Source organism: Harpia harpyja, chromosome 1 (genome assembly GCF_026419915.1).
Source record: "Harpia harpyja isolate bHarHar1 chromosome 1, bHarHar1 primary haplotype, whole genome shotgun sequence".
In the NCBI taxonomy this organism is placed as follows: domain Eukaryota; kingdom Metazoa; phylum Chordata; class Aves; order Accipitriformes; family Accipitridae; genus Harpia; species Harpia harpyja.
The window spans coordinates 30976714-30998520 of record NC_068940.1 but is presented as its reverse complement, the minus strand read 5'-3'; the positions used below and the strand labels follow the sequence as shown (position 1 = coordinate 30998520).

Sequence of the window (21807 nt, the reverse complement as noted above, 5' to 3'; positions counted from 1 at the left end):
TAAAATCAATCGTAAATGATTTTTAATCATCTCTGTGCAAGGACCCGGGGTTTGTAATGTACTGGCAAGCACAGGGGAGAGCCACCAGCCAGGCACCACCATGGCCCCGAGCCACTGCACATCCCACTGACCCTGCACACTGGGAGCTCTGGTTTGATCTTCCAGTGGTGTTGGAACACAGAGGGGATGAGCAGTTCAGGATCTGGCCCTTGAGCATCCTCACCAACCTAGCTCTTGCTCTTTGGACACCCCCATGGATTTCTGCTGGGGTTACCCTTTGCTCCCCGAGCCCAGGCACCAGGCTGCTGCAGGGACATGACCGAAAGCCCCGCGGGGTTATTAATCAGTGGTTATTCTGATTAATGCAGCCAGGGGGTGGTGGGTTGGGAAGCAAGGTGGGCGAGAAAGCCATGTGCTCTTCCTCAGGTCACAGCAAAGTGGCCGTGGGCATCAAGCGAGAGGTGGCTGGTCCCTGCAGTGCCGTGGTGGGAAGGAGTGGGATGTCTGCGATGTGCGTGCCCTGCAAAAACACCTTGAAACAGGGCAAGAAGCAGGGAGGAGATGCTTTCTCCCTGGTGCAACAAAACCTGAAGGGGCAAGGGGGTAACGGCACCTGTTAAACGTGCAAATACGATGCACCACCCGCACGGGTCTGCGTGTCGGCACAATGCATCTTATCTCCGTCGACGGCATTTTTGTGGGTGGGAAATAAAACCCCGGAGGAATGGAGCCACCAAAGGCAGCTGCTGTCAGTCGCTTCTCTCTCCTGGCTGCACAGAGTCACCCCGCTTCTGGTTTGGGACTTTTCGAGCTCAGTTTCTGCATGCCTTGCTAAGGAAAGCGAGGGTGGGCAGGGGATGCTGGGCACGTCGGCATGGACACGCGCATAATCGCTCACAAAGGCTTGAAAGTGAAAAATAATCACTTTGATGGGAGTGTGAGGCCAAGCTCATTTACTGCAGATCCCGCTGGGGGCCGGGCTGCTCAGGATCTGGCCCAAAGCTGAGCAAGGAGCTGCCCAGCCTGTGGCTGCTGCAGAGGGGTTGCTGCGGCCCCCTCGGTCGGACAAAGCCGCCTCTGTGTCCCCGGGAGAGCAGAGGCGGAGGCGGCTTCTCCCGGGATAACGGGAAAACAAACCCCAGGGCTTTCCCGAAGCTGGAAATTCATGGTTTTAAATATCACATAGTGCAGGAAGAATGCCTCCGCGGGGCAGGATCAATGGTGGGGCTCATTCCCAAGCACCATTTCCCGGTGCCTGCCTGCAAAACTCCTGCCTGCAAGCCCGGAGCAGAAACCCAGCCCCACACCAGCATCACCTGCCTGTGTACTGGTGCCGGTGCCATGCACAGGGACGGAGCACCCTGGGAGTACCCGGGGGCACTGGGGGGGTACCCGGAGCAGTGCAAGCTCCTGAGCTGAGCCCCAGGAGGTAAAAGAGGCCGAATTTGGGCACCGCAGCCCTGGGCACATTTACATGCGCAGCTGGCACGGTGCTTGCTGGGTGGAGGTGCCGCTGCTTTGCCCTCCCAAATGGGATGATTACTTAGATTTCAGGCACGGAAATGCGAGAAAAGACTAAAACAGGGGCTTGTTTTTAATCCCTGTCGGCTCATCTACTAAATTAACACTTTTGGAGCCTGTTCTCACTTGATTATCACCCCGTGCCGTGAAATCCTCTGAAGACAGGATGTCCTACTTAGCGAAATCAACTCTGCATTAGGTAAATATACTTCCTGAAATTTTAATTAGTCCCATGTAACGATGCGGAGGGGCCCCGAGGACGCGTCTGCAGCATCTGCTCCCCTCCGCGCCCCGAGCCGAGCACCAACACGTGGCGGGGAGCTTCGGCAGAGCCGGCGGCAGGCAGGTGCCAAGCTCCCACCACAGCTGGGAGGGAGCGAGGTGCCTTTGAACGTCTCCCCTGAAGCCATCTTACATCTCGGAGACAATTAGCGGAGGCTGCTAAAGGGTCTTCAACACGGAGCTCACACCCTCGGCAATCGAGAGAGCGGAGCTGGCATCAGCTGGAGGTTTGCTGGGAATAATCCCCACGTGGGAGAAAGCTCAAGGGCGCGGGTTGCTTGCCAGCAGCATGCTGATGATGCTACCCAAATAGCATTCTTTAAAATCACCTTTTAATCCAGGGATGTCTAAAGTCAAGAGCTCCTGGAGGCGGACCAACGTTTCCCAAAGCGCCCAGTGATTTGGGCAGCTGGACGAGGTGGGTGCAGAGGGTCCCTGTGCCAAGGGCAGTGTGCCTGTGGTCCTGCCCACTGGCCCACTGGTCCAGGTCCATCTCCAACAGATCAGCCGACAGTAAAGATGCCCGAGCCCCTGCTGCCTCTGGTCTCCATTGCCCTGGAGCAACGGGCTCGGGTTTGTGGGATTTTCACTCGTTCCTGCCAACCAAGGCATTGCAAGCTCTGACCATGGGCAGGGTAAGGAGTGAAGGTGAAGGTGAATGTGATGGTGAAGGTGAATGTGATGGCAAAGGTGAAGGTGATGGTGAAGGTGCAGGTGATGGTGAAGGTGAAGGCCTGCTAAGCATCCCCCAAAACACCAGGGCTCCCAGTGGTTTCCCAGTTCTGGTATTTCCCATCACTTCTGCTCTCCCCATCTGCTCTACGCTCCCATCCACAGCTCCTTCCTAAAAACCAGTGTCACTTTGCCCTCACCCATTTCCTGGACCTGGGCTGCTTAAACGAGGGGGGACACATTGCAACCGTCTGATCTTCTCCATAGCACCAGGGTGACAACCCTTGGGGGAGACACCAGCTAATCCATCCCACTGCCCCTGGCAGGGTCAGCTCTCCCTGCATCCCGAGAGATGCAACCGAAGGCAGCAGCAGAATGCAGAGCACTGGGATGCACAGGCAGTTTTAAGCCTGCCATTCCCTAAATGTTGAATCCCTGATTTTGCAGCCTGACTGTGTGTGCAACCAGTTTCCAGACCCCACACCAGCGTGTGGTGGCAATCAGAGCACGGCAAATCAATTCAAGCCAGGCTGTACCTTGCAACGTAAATAATAAATCGGATTCTGTAAGCAATTGAATACAGCTAGCGAGCCCTGAAATCAGGCTTGAAGAAAATGAAGAATTTCAGGCTGCTGAGATGTAACGGGGCTGTGGTACAGTCATTAACTTGCTCTTGCTGGTTAGCTGCTAGATGCTGGAAAACTTTGCTCAGATGATGATTTTCATTTGTGCCCATTGTGGGCACTGAAATAACAACTGCAGTGCTGGGGTGATGGCAGTGCCTGGCCTGGGGGTGTATCCCTGGCGAGGATGGCAGGATCCAACCTGCTCAAGCTTCAATTACCTAATGGAGAGCAGATGGAGCTAGATGAAATTATATTGGCCCCAAAAAATTGCAACACATGTAAAAAAAAAAAACCCAAAACTAATGGCAATTTCATCAAGTTTCAGCTGGGAGAGAAAAAGCCTGAGAACAGCATCTGACCGCCCTCCTCTGCCACGATCCTGGCTTTGCCGGGAGATTCGGCCATGCCAAGACGATGCACAGGCTGCCTTACGTCCGACTGCATCTCCGTGGTGCTCAGCATCTCTGCACGGGGTGGGCTGAGATACAGCAGGACCAGCAAAACCTCCCCAGCTCATAAAATATCCATGAGCGTAAAGCAGCTTCTTAGAAAATATATGCTTTTTTTTTCCTTACTGGAAAGAATTAAAATATTGCTTTGACTTTTTTTATTATTGCTGTGAATTGATTACAAAGCTGGGAAACGTGAATCACGCTGCCTCGCTGTGCCCTTGTGGATGATGGCATCGCGTGTGTCCTCTCACCGGATTAAGTTGCAAATTCACAATTTCATTTTGGGAAAGAATATTAAAAAAACCTCTGTGCTGAGAGAAAGGAGGCGATCTGGGCTACGCTTTCAAATAATTACAGGCTGCCTTGAAAATAACCGTGACATGCCAAAATCCAATTAGAAATACAGCTATATAAACCTCCAAATGAAAGAGCTTCCATAGTCTCAAGCCCCCCTCTATGTCCAAGGGAACAGAAAACAGGGAGCGGTGCCTCAGACATCCTCTGCCAGTAAATCATCGTCCTTGGGAAGGTGCAGACCTCGTGGTGCGAGCAGGGAGAGGGTCTCCTGCACGGCCGGGGACAGAAGGAGACCACAGGCACCACCTGGGCTTTATAAGCCAGAGCTTCGGTGCCACCTGAAGCAATGCTCACCCTGCAGCAATGAGGTTTGGTGCTTTATTATCAGCATGAAAATAAATTATTTTCAAGAAGAGATTTTCATAACTCTAAATATTTCCATGCCCAGTCGAGCTAAGCACCATCCATCACCCCGCGCCAGGCAGGAGGCTCCAGGCACGAAGCTGTTTTCTATTCTGTCTCCCTGCAAGTGCCTTAACAAACTCATTTTAAACTCTTTGCACAAAAATTCAGGGCGGGGGAATTGGGAAAACCCCTCTGTGGCATTTGCCTTGCGAGCTCCGGTCCCCAGCCTGTGGGGCTGCGGCAAGGGGGGGCTCCCTGACACCCAGCTGCAACCGCAGCCCCCGGCTCAGCGTCCGGATGCCACGGGGGGCTTTGCGAGGGTGACATCCCGACGGGGCTGGGACATCCCGAGGCCACCGACGGCCACCTGCCCGGCCACCGATGGATGGTGCGGTTCCTCCCCCCTCGCTGGGTGCTCCTTTTTCCTGCTGACGAGCGGTTTTCATTAATGAGCAGACAAGCAAAGCAACAGAGAAATTAGCCACTTTTCTCCTTAGACAAATAACTTCCGTCTGAAGGCTTTTTATCTTCTCCCTCTCATCCTCGCAGGGCTGCGACGGGAGGAAAGCTGATGTTTAATTACTTCCTTTATTCTCTGAAAAACGAACATGCTGAATCATCCCACCCTTGCACCCTCTCCGGAGGCTGGCGGAGGGGAGGGACGGGGCTCACGATGACATGAGTGCTCTCCCTACCCAAATCTGTACACAAGCAGAGGGGAAACCTGTAGGTCTGGGGCTGGCTGGGGCTGGTGCCCCAGCTTATCCCCTTCCCACCCCACCAAGGCGTGAGGGAAAGGAGCCCCTGACCAGTGCTTTGAGCTTCCCGAGCTATATTCTGGGTTTGAGTGCAATGCCCAGGCTTTTCCTTCTGGTTATTTAACTCCTGTTCAACTGCAGAAAACCCTCAATCAGATATTAAAAGACCCCAAGACAGACCAAAAGCCAAGACAGAGTTGCTGGGGCTGGTTAAGAGATGCTCCAACTTGGGAGGGATTGAGTTGATAACCCAAGGATGAGGCTGGATGCTGTAACAGTCATGGATGGCTGGAGCGTGGAGCAGATGTGGAGATGCGTGGGACCACACCATCTCCCCAACCCTCAATGGGCAGCCCTGAGGCATGGGGTTTTCCTGAAAATCCTTTGGAATTACAGACGGGTGAGTGGTCCAGGCTTCCACACACACCCAGACCCCACTGCACCATCAGGATGCCAGGTTGGCACTTAACCTGTTCGCAAATGATAATGAGGAAACAAATTCCTTCCCCCAGACACATGAAACCTTTCCTGGAGAAGTGCAATTACTACCAGAAAAATCCGGGAAAGCAAAGACTGGAAACAGTGCAGCATTTATTTTTAATAACAGCTTGGCATAATCTGCACACATTTTTCAAGCGACATTAGCCTTTTCCTGCCAAGGCCCATCTTTAACCATATTTCTCTTGGAAGATTTCTGCCATGGCTTGAAAGCTCCGTGTGTAGACAGAGACTGAGGGAGAACTGGGAATTTCAGAGTGGTGGAAAATAAGTTCTTTCTTTATTTGATGGAGTCGGATGCCTGCAATGAGCAATATTGCCCTGACCACTCTCTTGCAGCGGGAGGAGGAGGAATGCTAACACCAGGGCTGGTGGGTATTTTAGTAGTAGACTGTTTGCAGGCTCAGCCTGATGTCCCCACTCCGTGTGCGGCAGCACGGTTGGCTCGCCAAATGCGGCAGCCCTGGCCAGCTTGCGGTGCAGAGCTAAGCCGGCATCCTCGTCATCGAGCCTGGCGGGGGGCTTGAGCCCCATCCAGAGCAGCTCCTTAGCAAGCATCCAAAATTTTGGAAATTTTGTATTGATTTGGGGAGCTGAATTTAATTCCTGCAGGTGCTGCACATACACACACGGCTGCGTAGCCCAGATCCGAGTGGGTTTTATGCCGTAGCTATACCAGCACCATGAACAACCACACAACCCCTGGCACGAGGCCACATGCAAGGTCACTGTCACCTGCTGCACCTTTACAGCCCCAGCCCATGGTGGTCGATCACCACGCAAAGTGCCTAACCCTACCAGAGCTGTCAGCTAAGAAGGGAGCATCGTTTTGGAAGCAGCATCCCACAAACCTGAGTTTTCCTCATCTTAAAACAAGGGTGAGGGTGCTGCCGGGTGCTGTGGTAGGTTTGTGACAGGGAGCGCCTTGCAAAGGTGAAGAATCTTGGCACAGGCATTTACTTGTCCTCATCCTGGGCACCCAGGAGTGTCCCCGTCCCTGTCCCACCCCAGCACCAGATAATGACAGGGTGCACAGCCGGACCCCAGCCACTCTGCAGCTGCCTGGGCTGACAGTGACGGTCCCTGGCTGGGAGTCAGGTGCGATAGCTGAAGGCAGGCACCTCCAAAAATACTCATGGGGTTGCCATCCCCGGGGGAGTGACGGGTGCTGGTGATGCCATTCTGCTCCATGCTGGTGTGCTGCGCTTCGGTGAGGTTTGGCAGGTGCCCACTCATGCTGAGGCCGCCCACCAGAGCCCGTGTTGCACACAAGGGGACGAGCATCCTTCTTCACCCACCCCGCTGGCACCCATCTGGGGAGCTGCAGGTTGTGGGGAGGAGAGAAATTTGGGGAGGAAGGAACAACCAGGCATTGTTTTCCATGCGGTGTCCACCGCAAGCATGACCAAAAACCTGTGCGTGGTGCCCACTGCACCCTGGTGTCCCCAGGACCTGTCGCCCCATCTGGGGAGGGATCTGGGGTTATGCCCGGTGATCTCCGGGTAGGGATCCGGGAGGGTGATGCCTTGTTGTCTCCAGGCAGGGATCCAAGGGGATGATGCCCAGTGCTCTCCATGCAGGGATCCGGGGGGGAATGATGCTCAGTGCTCTCCGGGCAGGGATCCAAGGGGACGATGCCCAGTGGTCTCCGGGCATGGATCCAAGGGGATGATGCCCGGTACTCTCCGGGCAGGGATCCGGGGGGACGATGCCCGGTGCTCTCCGGGCCGGGATCCGGAGCCACGATGCTGGGAGCATCCTCGGGAAGGGAGAGGGCGGCAGCACGGGGCGGGCTGGCGGCGCGGCGGGCGGGGCGCCCGGGGGTGGCGGAGAGCGGCACCGCCCCCGGCGCGGGCACCGGGGCGGGGCGGGGCGCGAGCGCCCGGTGCCGGCGGCGGCGCTGGGGGGCGCGGGGCTCCGTCCCCGCCTGAGCGCGGCCCCGCTGCGCGGAGGATGAGCTGCGGCCAGCCCAAGGACATGGAAGGTACCGGGCACGGGCCGGGGCGGAGGGGGGGGCCTCAGGTGCACGGCGGGACGCGCCTCCCCCAGCCCCAAACGCGGCGGGCATGTCCCTGGGGGGCTGCCCGCTCCGTCCCGGGGGTCTGCCCTCCATCCCACCCCGGTGCTGCCCCCTCCATCCCGGGGGTCTGCCCTCCATCCCACCCCGGTGCTGCCCGCCCCATCCCGGGGGTCTGCCCGCCCTCCACCCCCCGGTGCTGCCCCCTCCATCCCGGGGGTCTGCCCTCCATCTCACCCCGATGCTGCCCCCTCCATCCCGGGGGTCTGCCCGCCCTCCACCCCCCGGTGCTGCCCTCTCCACCCCGGGTGTCTGCTCTCCATCCCCGGGGTCTGCTCCTCCACATCCCCCTTTGCTGTCCTCAACATCCCGAGGAGGGTCTGTCCACATTCCCTACTCCCGGTATTGTGGGGTACCAGTGAAATGGGCTGGGAAAATCTGGCTGGAGTGGGTGTGAGGGCAGGGCAGGGCAGGCCTGGGGGTGCTGGAGCTGGGCAGGACCCCCGGGAAGAGCACGTCAAGGTGGAAGGGGGCTCGCTGCAGGCAGGGGTGTCCATGCCTGTGGGCTCCCATGCCTGCCTCCTGCCAGGAGACCCTGCCCTGCCCAGAGCCGCCCCGAGGTCCTGCCTGCTGCCCTCACCCCATGCTCTCTTGGGTACCCAACCCTACAGAGGTCCCCTGTCCTGGGGTGTTTGGGGACCTCCTAGCAGTACCCCCAGGGGGCTCAGGAGCACAGACACCCCCAAAGACACAGGCAGTCCCCCCTAAGGCTGTGCCCCAGGGCCCTCTGTCACAGGGCTGCCTGCCCCGCTGTGCAGGCAGGCAGGCAGCACCCATGCACGCTCCCCTGATGTGCACCCAGGGCACCGTGCTGCACAGGGAGGATGGAAAGGGCATTTGCCTTTTGTTCCCTTCCTCCTCCTTCCTCGGGAAGCACCAGCGGCGAGCAGCTGCCAGCCTGAGCTCCGTCCCTGTGCGGGGCTCCCAGCTCACCTCCGCAAGCAGAGAATTTAGAGGGAAATGCTGGGTGATGCTCATCGCAGCCAGGGCCTGGGCCGAGTATGCCCCAGGGGAAGCTGGAGAGGCTTGAGGGGGTGTCAATCCTCTCTGAATGTGGTCTCGTCCTCCTTGGGGCCAGCAGGTCTTAGGGAATGGCTCAGGGCAGGATCTGGTCCATAAGGCCATCCTATGGGTACTGCTTCAAAGATTACATGCATTGGGGGGTCCCAGAGAGCATCACCGTCTCCCCAGGGGCTCTGTCAGTGCAAGCAGCAGCTCTGCCCTCCACCAGGGTGAAGCCACGTGGAAGGGACAGAGGGGACCAGGGCAATGGCAATGCCAGCCGGGCTCGTGGCTCGTGCAGGTGCCACTAAAAGCGAGATAAGTCCCTCACAAAGCTGCTCCGTGAGCAGAGTGGATTCCCCGTCCTAGGAGTCCCCGGAGAGTTCTGGTCTCATCCATTCTTCACCTGCCTGGAGGAACACAAGAGGAACAACCAGCTCCCCGTGAATCCTTCTGCGCCTGTAGGCAAATCTCTCGCCCCATTTGGTGCTAAATGTCTCTTTCCCTCCCAGACACCACGCAAACCGACAAAGGGATTTCGTTCCTTGCAAAGCTTGTTCCAAGCTTCTCCCAGGGCCCGCCGTTAATCCCGGGAAGCCTGACTGACCCCAGGAAGCCTGACTGACCCCGGGAAGCCTGGCTTCCCCCCATGGCAGCTGCCTACAGACACGTCCCCAGCAAGAGGGCAGGTCTGTGGGACACCCACGCGCGCGACGGCGTCAAAGACACGGGGACGTCCCCGAGGCCGTGCTGGGAAGCGGTGGCAGAGGAGGGAGACAGATACAGGCAGTGTGTTGCCTGTCCAGGTGCTGGGCTCCCCTCTCCGTGCCCCTGCCTGTTCCTCCTGCAGCTTGGCTGCCTGTCACCGCTTCCCCTGGGGCAGGTCCCGGACACCTGTGAGCAGGCAGGCAATGCCCACAGAAAGTCAGCTCAAAGCTGGTTTGCTGGCAGCAAGCAGCCCGTGCCCACCTTGGAACCAATCCAGGGATGCTTTTGCCGGTGCGTGCTGCTATGTCCTGCCCTGAGGTCTCCATCCCCGGGAGGTTTCCTGTCCCTCTCCCCAGCAGTGACTGCTGCTGCTCTGAGCCTCTCCAGCGCTCACGTTTCACCAGCCATAAAAGTGTCTGGAGAAGGAAAGGGAGCCGTGGCGTGCCGGGCGAGGGGAGGGAGCGATGTCTGTCCCTGCCACTGCTGCAAACCCTGTCCTGCCGCCCGGGGCAGGCAGCCGCTGGTCTCCCTGTGGTGACCCAGCCCCTGGCCTCCCCCTCCGCCTGTCCTGTGTGACTGGAGAGGTGCCCAAAATGGATCAATGAGCCACCGAGAGAAAATGAGCCGGCAGCGATTCCTCAGCCCGCGAGCAGGCGATGGGATGTCCATTGCACAGGGCTGCCAGACGAGGCACAGGGACCATGGACTGGTTTGTGGGGACCCAGAAAGATGGGGGCACAGCAGCTGTTGGGGGTCCAGAGTCGAGCTCTCTCCTCTCTGCTCCGGCTCAGGCTCAGCCAGCCTGAAGGCTCCTGCAGCTCTGTTTCAAGGTTCAGCACAGCATTTGCTCACCGACCCACGCTGCCGGCTGCAGGGACCCCCCTCTGCCTGGACCCCAACCATGGCCATAACCATGACGGCTTTGGCCGGGTGCAGCAGCAGACCATGCTGAGCCCCGCAGCCCCTGCCTGGGAAGGATGCTCATCACCATGCTCCCTCTTTTCTTTTCCTCCTGCATCCCAAACGCCTCAAGCCACCGGTGACCCCGGTGCTGCCGCACACGAGCTTGCCACGGCTCAGCTCAGCCCCGAGGCACTTCGATGCCCGGCGGTTCCAGTGTCCCCCACAGCAGCCCCCCAGGCTTCCCATCCATCCCAGTGCCAGCTGGCCCTGCCACGGGATTAGGCGGGAGCACGCAGGGAAAACACTGAGCATCTCTCCGGATCAAACACCCACGGGGCAGCGGGGAGGGGGTGTAATTCATCTCCCCCTCCCCGTTCGAGGCCAGCTGGGGGCTGCCCAGCGCCGGAGCTGGGGCGAGCGTGCAGCCACCATTTATTGGCAGCAGGAGGGAGGCGATCGGGGGAGTCAGTCAGGTGTGGACGAGGTATGAGGGAAGGCAGGGATGGAGCCGTGCTCGTGACAGCCGGTGCTGCCGAACGCTCGCGCGCATCCCTCCTCCCGCCGAGATGCAGCAGGGCCGGCCATCCCTCTGCTGCGTCTCCACCATCCGCAGCTCTCAGGGACCACCCGAGCCAGGTGAGGGGGGGCTGCAGGGCATGGCCGGGGTCTTCAGGGCACGGCTGGGGGGCTAAGGGGCCGGCAGGGTTGGGGGGAGATGTTGCATGTGCATCCCCGGCTGGTGGGCACAGCCTCCGGCTCAGCAGAAAGAGGAGAGGAGGGGATGGAGGGCGGCTGGGTGCTCATGGTATTGCTGTGGCTGCTCCCATGCAGGGCATGGGAAGGAGAAGAGAGCCCGTGGCAGAGGCCACCTCCGTGTCCCTGCGTGGAGCCAGCCCAGGGGCTGCCCTGCTGTGGGGTTCCTCTGACCCCCATCCTTCCCTTGCTCCGAAACGCTCCCGTGTGCCCTGGCTCAGCTCTCCCCCTACCCTTACCCGGGTCAAGTGCCGCCGGGCGATGGGAAAGTTGGGACCCGAGGGCTGGACCGGGGGAGCAGGAGGCTGCGGAGGAGCTGCCGGAGGAGCTGGCTGGGGCTCTGGGCTCCGGGGCGGCAGCTGCCTGCCCCCGACGGGAGCGGTGCCGCTGGCATTCCCAGCCCTGCCTTTCTTCTTGTCTTGTTTTTCCCTTCGTCTTTCCCCCCCACTCTCCCATCTGCTCTCGCTCTGGCTCTCTCACCTCCAGCCCTGTTTGCTGGAGGAGCGTAGATACCCACGTCCTGCTGCTGGTGGCAGATGCTCTATAGCCCCCCATGGATATAGATTCTGATGATGGCCAGAGCCCTCTTCCTCACCTCTCCCTAACTGAGCCTTTCTGCAGCCAGTCCTGGGGAAGCCCCGGCACAGCCCGAAGGACACAGCTCTGGCACCAGCCCCTCTGGACCTGCCGGGACCATATCTGCCCCCAGTGCCCAGTGGGATGGGTGGTTTTCAGCTCAGGGGTAGCCCAGCACGGCCACGGCAGGGCTGGGTGCCGGGGCAGGACAGCCGGGGGCATCTCAGGCATCCTTGGCTGGAGGGACCACAACTCGCTGCGGTCCTTGCCCGCTGGGTCCGGGGTATTTGAGGCTGCAGGAAGCCATCAGAGATATCCCCCTCACCTGAGACAGGCACAGAGACCACCCCTGCCAGCCCTGCCTTTGCTTGGCACCGAGCCCCTCCATGGATCTCCCTTCAGCTTGTTTTCCATAAAATCACTTCCCCAGCCGTCGGTCAGGTCCCCTGCCTCAGTTTCCCCAAGGCAATGCTTGTTGCTGTGTGTGTTTAAGGAGCAAAGTGGTGTGATGTGGTCTGGGTAATCTGGGCCACACGGATACATCAACAACCGTTTCCTGCTCCGTTTTGACTTCTTTGGGCTGGTTGGTCTCCTCTTGCATGAAGGTGTGCTCGAGAGGTCTCTTTGAAACCTCTTCCCTCTTAAAACCCACTAATGATGAAAATGAGCTGCAGCAGGTTTTCTCCAGCCCTTCTGCTCTCCCAGGGTGGGTTACCCCTGGAGGTAGATCTCCTTCGGGTGCTGCTCTGATTTCGGTGGTGGTTCATAGCTTGCCCAGCTTGCTGTGGTGGGGAGCAGGTGAGCTGGGGGATGCTCTGGTCTTTGCTTCTGTGGATCAGCGCTGCTTATGTCAAGCCGGCTGGCTTTTATCCAGAGCAGATGAGTGCGTGAACCCCTAATACCCACACATCCTCCTCCCAGAGCAGCCGGGTCCCTTCAGCCCCCCCAAAGGAAAGCTTTGCATCCTCATTGCAACCCAAAAACCCCGAGCTGCTTAAAACGCAAGGGATGAGGAACAAAAACCCTCATCGTGGGTAAATGGCTCTTTTTGGGCCACGGTAGATGGGCTGGTGCATGTTCAGCCCTTGCTTGGGTGTGCGGGTTTGCACGCCTGTGGGGCAGCAGCCGTCCCCAAGCAACCACGGTCTGTGCTGGGGGGGACACCAACCTGCATCCCCTTCTCCATCAGGCTGCCCAGGATGGGTTTTTTTCTGCTCGCCATCCCGAGGCGGCAGCAGTTTAATGTCAGCCTGGTCCATGGAAAGTGGCTTTTCCCCTTTGCCCCCTCCCGGCATCTCGCCCGGCAGAGCGGCGGTGATGAGCAGGAGGTTATAACCACGCGGCAAAGATCAGCTGCAGGGTCCCCACGTCTGCTCGGCAGGCGGGTGTCAAAACAAGCATCGCTCAAGAGGTGTTTGTGTGGGCAAACATCTCATCGGTGCCAGCCGGCGAGTTTGTGGGCTGATGGGTTTTCTCCCTGGCAATGGGAAGGGAAGAGATTTTTGGCAGTGGGGGGTACAGCTGAGCTCGGCAGGTCCCGTGGGGTACAAGAGGCATTTTTGGGTGCCCAAACGTGGCCGTCTCTCACCCCCCTTCCCTCCGCAGCCGCCGCCGCTCACTTCAGCTTCTGCCGCAGCCTCCTGGAGCACACGGTCTCGGCCGAAAACCTCAGCTACCGCCTGCAGAGGAACCCGGGCAGCAGCCTCACCTGGCACGACGGCCGGAGCCAGCGGGCCGACGGCGGCCGGACCGTCAAGCTCCTGCGGCAGCCAGGGACCGAGGGCTCGCAGGTACCCGCCGGGCTCCTCCGTACCCCCCGGCCCCTGCCCCGGCGCTGCCCGGGGGAAGACGGCTCCTTGTCGTCCCCCCCCCATCCCATCGATTCCCTGCAGGAACATCTCTCCTTTCTCTGCAGGATCAGGCCTTTAGATCCCGTTTTGCTGAAAGCCCGCATGATTATTGGTCATTTAATTATAGTAATATACATAAATATAATAATTTAATTATTATCATCAGGCTGGGGGCTGGGCTGGGGTGAGCTCTGCGTGTCACCTCCCCTCCACGCCTGGACATGGGACTAAATACAATTTTGCAGTAAATGTGCCGGAACCAAATTCCTTATAATGCCTTAAAATCCCTGAGCGCTTGGGTACATCTCTTAGCCAGGTTTGGGCCATTGTCCTCCTAAAATTCTGAACTTTATTGCATTAATGAGGCTGTGAACTGAAGGTTTCCAGCCATTTGCCTGCTGCCCTGCCTCTGCACGGCCATGGGAAGGAGCATCTTCCCAGCGTGCGGCTCCTGGTGCTTCCTAACCCCTTTGTAACACCCTGGGAGCGGCGTTCAGAGGCAGCACATCCAGCTGGTGAGCGCTGGAAAGAAAATGGGGGAAATGGAACTGCCCGGCTTCCAGCCTCCAACATGGAGACGCTGTGATGCTCACAGGAGTGGCAGCCCCAGGGGTGCAGTGTCCCCTGTCCCGGTGGCACTGTCCCCATCACCTCTTCAAGCACCCCGGTAGCTCTTTCCCTCTCACACCTCTGCGAAAAGCATGGGGACAGTCCTGCCTGCACAGTCCTGCCTGCACAGTCCTGCCTGCACAGCGCTGCCTGCACAGGGACACGCCAGCCACTCTCCGGGTACCAGCTGCATTCATCATGGCTCTCTCTTGTCTGCCTCTACCTACCTCCCAGAGGGATTTGACGGGGAGAAAGGCTTTAATTTTGCCATAAGCAAGGAAAAATGCCCAAGAGGAGGCAGGTGACGCGAGTTGCTCCTTGCAGCTCCCAGGGGATGGCTCCCACCACCCAGCTCCCCCCCAGCCACCTCCTGCCTCCCCATGGGAGCAGCCTCCGAGCCCTCCCGCCTGCTCTCCTCAACACCGGCGCTCGATATTCACGGCTGAGAGTTTATCAGAGAGACAGCGCAGCTCAACCAGCTGGAAAATGAGTCTGTGATTCATTACACCTCCCCTTCCCACCCAGGATGCGCAGGGGCTCGCTCGGGGACCCGCTGGGGGGGCTTCGCCAGCCGGAGGGGACGATAACGCCCCGAGCCGGCAATGCAGGGTTTAGGGATGCTGAGGTGAGTCCCGAGCGTGGGGCTGTGTCTGATAGGCGAAGTGCTTGCAGATGTGAGAGTGCCCAGGGAAACTGCAGGTTGTTTGTCACCTCTTCCCCAGTGCCTCAGAGGGTTAGTTGGATAATAGCTGCGGGAAGCTCACAGGAAGCTCGCAGGAAGCTTACGGGAAGCTGGCTGTTATTTCTCCCAGCCCCTCCGCTTCTCATCATCGCTCGTTAGTGAACCCAGAACAAATCGCCCCCTCCTCCTCCCCACAGCACGCTCTCCGGCACGCTCAGCCGAGTGTGAAGGAGCTGAGTGGCCGGCGCAGGCTGGGGCTGCTCCCGCAGGCAGGCAGCTCCCGGGATGTGTCCGAGGGGGACGGGCAGCTGCTGGGGGCCCCCCCAAAGGTGGTGTTTTGTTTGGTTGGGAAACCAGATTGTGCGCCTTGCCTATCACGTTTTCCGTCTGGTTTGGAGATGGACTCTTTGGTTATTAATTTACAGCCTCCCAACTTTGCCTTCTTCCCTCTCGCTCGAATGTCCCCAGCTGCCACAGGCGAGCCCTCCTTGAGGCAAGGTCCCTTTCCAAGCCCCAGCGATCCCCTGGGCGCAGCAGGCTGGCCGGGCTCCGTGGGGTGAGCACTGCCCAGCATGGGGCCAGGGGAAACGTCCCAGACCCCGCAGCCCTCTGCCACCTCCTCTTTGGCATCTCTCAGGGACGTGTCATTAGTATCAGTAACAGCAGGATGTCTAGAGTCAGTGTTACACTAATTATCTCTGCTCATCTATTAGGCATGCTTAATTAGCCAATGTTCGCACATGGAGGATGACATTGGCATACCGCGGTCCAAGCGCTGTCGACCTTTCCCATGCTGGCATATCCCTGCATCGGCTGCTGCTTCTGCCATGCCCCTGCCGTGTCCCGGACACGGGTGAGGACCCTGGCAATTGCGGTCCCCTCCTGTTGCGGGCAGCGGGGACCCCTTTCCCAACCCCACCTGCCCGTGGTCCAGTCCAGGACAGTCCCGGCAGCTCGGGCGCGGGGAGCCGCTTTGGAGGAGTGATGTTTGCTGGTGCTGCTTGAGGATCAAGTCTTGGCATTGCCGGCAGCGGAGAGCTCATCGATCTCCCCCCCGGGGGCTAAACCCATGAAAAGGTGGATTCTTGCATCCCCCAGCCCCATTTTGCAGCCAGCCTTGAAGATCCCCCTGGGAGAAGTCGGCTCGTCTCTCTGTGCTGTTACAGCTCAAGGCATTCGGTTTGCTCCGTACCGGGATAAATCCGGGCAGCAAGGACCTCGCAAGGAAATAGAGCTACCGGGAGGCTCGGGGAGAGACCGGCTGCTCCAGCAGGCAGCTGGAGGGAGGGAGGGATGCCAGCGGACAAGCCCCATCTCCCAGTGGGCACCGCTTTGCCCCCTCCATCCCCTCCGCTCTGCAGGTCCTGGTCCCATCCTGCCACCAGGCAGGTGCTTGCCGGGCACCGAGGCCAGGCAGGCGGCCGGTGCCAGAGGGAGCAGCCTGCGTTGGGGGCTGGGGCAGTCCGGGCAAGGGGCGAGGACGCATGGCAGAGGTCTCCAGGAGGTGGAGGGTGGCCAGGGCACACCAGGGTGATGAGGATTGCAACCCAGGTGTCTCCGGGCATGGCAGCACCCCAAGAAAGAGCTGCGGGGATCAAAGGTGGCTTTAGACACCAACCATCATGGCTGGTCAGCTCAGGGTTGAAGGAGGCTGAGCAGGAGAGAGAGAGTCCCTCCTGCTCCAGGGCATCAACTGGCTGGTGGGTGCCTCCCCCAGGACTTCTGGTGGGGATGGCTTTGTACCAGTACCAATTTCTGGTGGGGATGGCTTTGCACCGGTACCGACTTCTGGTGGGGATGGCTTTGCACTGGTACCCACTGCCCCCCAGGACCTCGCTGGCTCCATCCCCAAAGAGCTGCCAGCGAATGCCCTTCCCTGCCTAGTGGGGGGGAGCCTGGGGACCCCCGGGACACCTCCTGAGCCCATACGATTCTCTGCTGGGCTGGGAAACATGGAGGGGAGGGGGATCAGGGTTCTTGCCTGCAGCAGGAGGGCCAGGGAGCTCCCAGGTGTGGGGTCTATGTAGGGCAGGACCCCCACCTCAGCCTCCCGTCCCCACTCCCCTGGCTTCCCTCACCAGTTCCTCTGATGCTGCTATTTCGGGGTGAGCCGAGGGACTCCAGAAGGTGCAAAGCCAAAGTCCGCTGGCATCATCGCATGTCCCCGTGGGCTCCCGGCCAAGGCATTTTCCTCCTCACGGGGCCAAATCCCGTTAACCCCTTCCCCTCCCACTCCCCACAGGGCCGTGCCTGTGACCACTATGGCATCTACCACACCAGCCCCACGCTGGGCAGCCTGGCCAAGCCAGTGGTGCTCTGGACCCAGCAGGATGTGTGCAAATGGCTGAAGAAGCACTGCCCGCATAACTATCTCATCTACGTCGAGGCGTTCTCCCACCACGCCATCACAGGTACGGTATACACCCTCGCTGATCACCGGTACTAATTGCCGTTGGCATGCGCTCCTGCGAAATAGCTGTTTGGGGGTTTGTGGTTTGGAAGACAGATGTACCCCCCATTTCTGTCCCCTCTCCCCATGGAGATGCAGCCGGGAGGAGAGCCGCCCCATGGCACCGGGCATGGGGACACCCACCCGGGCTGGGCAGGAGGCATCCGCCACCGGGGTGAGCTCCAGGACGGGCTGGAGGTTGTTTAAAATGAGCATAAATTGCCCAGGGGAGATTGTAGTTTATAAAATGGGGAAGAGTCTTCTCCTCGCCTAGATTAATATAATAAGATTATTTTTATAGTTTTTTAAATACTGAAAATTTTTGCAGAAGAGGAAAGATCTCCACCCAGCTGGAGTCCAAGTTGCAGATGTCTTCCTCCAGGTCTGAATCCAACTCCCAGCCAAGTCCTTGGAGGACAATAACCTCTAGGACCTGCTCTCTCCCCTTTGCCCCCTGGGGACAGTGGCTTTGACCTTTACGTATGAGCATCATCCTGGTCTGACCATGACGTGTGCATGGCCGGGCAGAGCTCTGCCAGGGCCAGGAGAAAGCAGCAGGGAAGGGAGCGCTGGAGCTGCCCGGGAGGGATGCGAAACCCTAATGCAAGAGCTCAGCCAGCCCTTGCATGGGAAACAAAGGCAGCATTAGCAAATGTACGCTGGGAAACAAGGACAAAAGCTGGTTGTAAATCCCTCATCTAATAGCCCCCGGACTGGAGGAGAGTGGCTCACCGGGGACGGTGACGGCAACGCTAATGCATTTTGATGGGTACCGCCATTGCCCCAGGACGGCCAGCCCGCGCAGGGACTGTGCGCTCGGAAAAACATCTCCTGATGTGGGAGGTGGAGTGGAGAAATGGAAAGCTCCTGCCTGCAGGGATGGGTTACGTGATTGCTGGAGCCAGTACCTGTCCCAAAGCTGGGGACCTCGAGCTGCCACCCGGTGCTCTCCAAAAGCGGGGCAACCTGTGAGGCTTCTCCATCCCTGGGGGTCCAGGTGGTGAAAGAGCATTTTAGGACTTCTTCCCTTTCCCTCTCCTTGTTCCCACGTGAAGATGGGCTCCCATTTGAGTTGCACTTTTACGGTGTCCCCGCCACGCGGTGCTGCCAGCCGGGCACTGAGCGATGCCGTGTTTGCAGGTCGGGCGCTGCTGCGGCTGAACGGGGAGAAGCTGCAGCGCATGGGCATCGCTCATGAAGCGCAGCGGCAGGAGGTCCTGCAGCAGGTCCTGCAGCTCCAGGTGCGCGAGGAGGTCCGAAACCTGCAGCTGCTCAGCCAAGGTAGGGCTGGCGAGAGGCCGAACAGGGAGAGAGGCCACGAATCCCAACCCCGGGGAGGTTGTGCCCCTCCTGCGGCCCATCCAGACAAGGAGAGCGGTGGCTGGGTGGCTGCCAAAACCAGAGGCACCCACGTGCACGTCGCCGATGCAAATGCAACCCACGCTGTGGCTGGGATGGGGTGCGGAGCACAGGTTGGGGTGGATGGAGAGGGGTTGCGGTGCAGAAGGCTGGGTTGCGGTGCGTGGGGACAGGCTGTGGTGCGCAGGGATGGGTTGTGGTACATGAGTTGTGGTGCACAGGGGCAGGCTGCCGTGCACAACCCAAAATCCATCAGCGGCATTTTGCATGGAAGGGATGGGATTCTCCGGGGCTGGCAATGGGTGAGCTGGAACGTGCCACCCTGCAGGCTGTTTATTCCTTCCTCTCCTGCCTTGTTCCAGCTTCTTTTGGAAATGTCTCCTAGCTGATCCGTCTGTTTGGCAGATTGCACCAACACTGTGAACCGAGCACCTCTGGGATGGACTGTGCACCGCCGATACGAGACCTGAACCACACACTTGGAATACGAAGAGACAGCTTCCCAGCCACGCCGGGGCTTCTCTCCTTCTTCTCCCTCTTTCTTTTTTTATGAATACATTTCTGTGCAGAGATGGGAGGTTTCCTCCAGCAGACGTGGCTCTTGGCTGGAGGAAAATTAGCAAAACAGCCGCTGGGACAGATGAACTTTTGCCCACCTGAGCCTGAGGGTTCACAGGGAAAGAGATGGAAAAAAGGAGACGGCGACAGGCAGGGCTCAGCATTGCGGACAAATCGAGCGCAGTTATTCCTGGGACGGCTCAGAGCCATGCACAGGAAGATGAAGCCTTATGCACATGGGCGACATCCCAGCACCCGGCGGCTCGTGTCCGTATCTTGGAGCTTATTTAGGGAGCTTTAGTCTTCTCTTCAGACTGGGCTGTCTTCCAGCATCCCAGGAGGTAAAATTATCAGTAGCAAATAAGATGACCTGACCAGCCAAAAAAAATTAAAAGCAGCGCCAAGCCACCAGCACCCGGCTCCACTTGGTGAGTTAAAAAGGGAGCTGAGTCATCAGAGCTGGAAAATCTGGGAGCAAAGGCAGGGTGGACGCGCCAGGAGGGTGCCGTGACCTGGAGGAAGCTGTGCCAGGATCTCGTCCTTCATCCGTCCTTGTTTGCGGGCAGACGGGGAAGCCGATGCAGGGGCCGGGTGGGAGAAACCGAGGATGCTGCCAGCTGGTGCCGGGTGCTGCCTGGGGTGAGGCTGGGGGTTCCTGGGTGCCAGGTCCCCCCCAGTCCCGGTGCCTAGTCGTGCTCCTTCCCACACCCTCTGTGCTCCCACCAGCTCTTTGCAAAGCTTTGCTCCTCCGGGCATTTGCAAATGCTCATCCCGACCTCCTGCCCAGGGGCTGGGGACAGTGCCACCAAACCAAGGCACCGTCCTGATGACCCAGCTCGTCATTAAGGTGAAGCAACTTTTACTGTTACACCCCCCCCACCCCCCGAACCCCCCACTGTCCGGAGCCACAGACCGCTCATGCAGGCAGGTAAGGAAAAATGATGTGTAAAACCGAGGATTTGGGGGAAGGGTGGATGCTGTCACCTCCCCGCATTCCCCCTCTGGTGACAAGGACAGGGCTGTGGAGCCAGGGGGGGTCCAAAAACAGCAGCACCCCAAAGCCCCTGGGGCATCGGAACTGGCAGGGGTGCGCAGGCAGGTCACGGTGGCCCCCCCGGCCGGGTGCCCACCCACCACTCGCCTGCTCCTCTGCTGGTAATAAAATAAGAGACTGTTATTTTAACTTGCTGCTCTTCTGACTCTTCCCACACCTGAACCTGCGCCGTGGGTTTAGTCCCTCCAGCCCTTCCCGGGGATGCTCAGGAATTGTCTACAGCCCTAAATCCCCCGGGACAAGCATCTCCACGGGGGCCAGGGGTCCCAACGGATGGTCCTGCGGGAACAAGCCTCAGCCTGGGGGGTTTGCCAGTATTTAAATCCCTCCCCCAGCTCCACAGAACTGCTGAGAATTAAGAAGCTGCTAGCCTTTGCCGGCGAGCAGCTGGATGGGGGAAGTGGGAAGGATTTGGGGTTGTAGTTACCACTCCGGCGCAGGTAACGGCTCGTGGCAAAGCAAAGGTCTCCAAAGCTTGTCTGTGAGTGGCATTACCCCAGCTAACGAGCTGTGCTAAGTGGGATGGGAGAGCGTGGGGCTGCGGGCAGGATTAAGGCAGCCAGCAGCGGAGCTTGGGGCTGGCATGGGGCAGCAGCAGCCCGGTGTCATCCCTGTCCCATCCCTGTCCCATCGTTGTGACACTGCTCACTGGTGAAGGAGCTGGAAGATTTCCACGGGGGTGGGATCAGAGAGGAGCTGAAAACGAGTTGTTTGCCCACAGCTAGCAAAAATTGTGATTGCACCCAAAGGTTTATTGTCTCCCCCCCTGAAATCCCCAAGAAAAGCCATCCCCAGAGCCCTCCAGGTAGTCTCAAAGTGTTGGTGGGGCAGGAGAAGATGTAACGCTCCAGGGATTTGCCTCCGGGGTTTGGAGGGCAGGAACTCCCCATGGCTTGGACCCCTGAGTGCCGACTGAGGCTGGACGGGGGTTTCAAGCCAGCGCCCGGCTCGGGGCTCAGGGAAGGACGTGGCAGGGCCTGGGCGGGATGCGGGATGCACAGAGCATCCTCGGGCTCCGACTGCGGTGGTCACGCTGGGTCCCTGACGGGGTTTGTACAAGGCTCAGGTGATGGGAAGGTCTCAGAAACAAAATCCGGTTCTCAAGCCGTTTTGGTTTGGATAACAGATTCACCAAATGGTACTCAGATCCAAGCAGGTGAATTCTCTCTCCTGCACCAGGGTGATTTTCACGACACCGGCATTCCCGAAGGAATTTATAACTCATATCTGTCACCCTCAGAGCAGCGGTTTGGTGCTGGGCTGAAGGCAAAGCCTCCAAATTTCCAAAATCCAAATTTCTACCAACTCAGAGAAAGGCGTCACCTGCTCGGTGCCTACAACAGGGTGACCCAGACCGCGGCGGCCGCCCTCTCCTCTCTCTGCGTGTGGGTCGGCTCGGCCGGACCCTGCCAGTGGGTAGTTCCCGTTTGAGCTTTGCTGTGGTGGGTGCAGAGGGGGGGCTGTGACCCCCGGGCTCCGGCCGCAGGGAACCGGCTTTGGGGCTTCGCTGTGTGCAGCCTCCGGTCCCCCGAGGACACAGAAATCAGAATTTCCTCCTCTGCCCATACTGACCTTTTCAAAAATGCAGTGAAATTGGCTCTTCTCACCTCACTAGAACCTCACAAGCAACAAAGCTGGGGGAATTTATTGAATTTTAAGAAAAGGAAAGAAAACAACCAGGAAAAACACCCATCTCCTCTGCAGCAGCAGCGCTGT

General features: G+C 59.0%; 1 protein-coding gene across 3 annotated transcripts; it reads left to right on the top strand.

Annotated features, from left to right (window-relative positions):
- The first annotated feature begins 7384 nt into the window (after positions 1 to 7384).
- On the top strand, positions 7385 to 20220 carry SAMD10 (sterile alpha motif domain containing 10). 3 transcript variants are annotated; one of them, XM_052785015.1, is made up of 5 exons: positions 7385 to 7495; positions 13136 to 13320; positions 16914 to 17082; positions 18261 to 18401; positions 18885 to 20220. In XM_052785015.1, the coding sequence occupies exons 1-5, from the start codon at positions 7465 to 7467 to the stop codon at positions 18947 to 18949; spliced, it is 591 nt and encodes a 196-aa protein (XP_052640975.1). In that variant the 5' UTR covers positions 7385 to 7464; the 3' UTR covers positions 18950 to 20220. The 3 variants fall into 3 exon arrangements, with proteins under 3 accessions (XP_052640975.1, XP_052640968.1, XP_052640983.1); XM_052785008.1 differs by lacking the exon at positions 7385 to 7495 and adding an exon at positions 8945 to 10837; XM_052785023.1 differs by lacking the exon at positions 7385 to 7495 and adding an exon at positions 8945 to 10837 and having other exon boundaries at positions 18842 to 20220.
- Positions 20221 to 21807: the final 1587 nt, after the last annotated feature.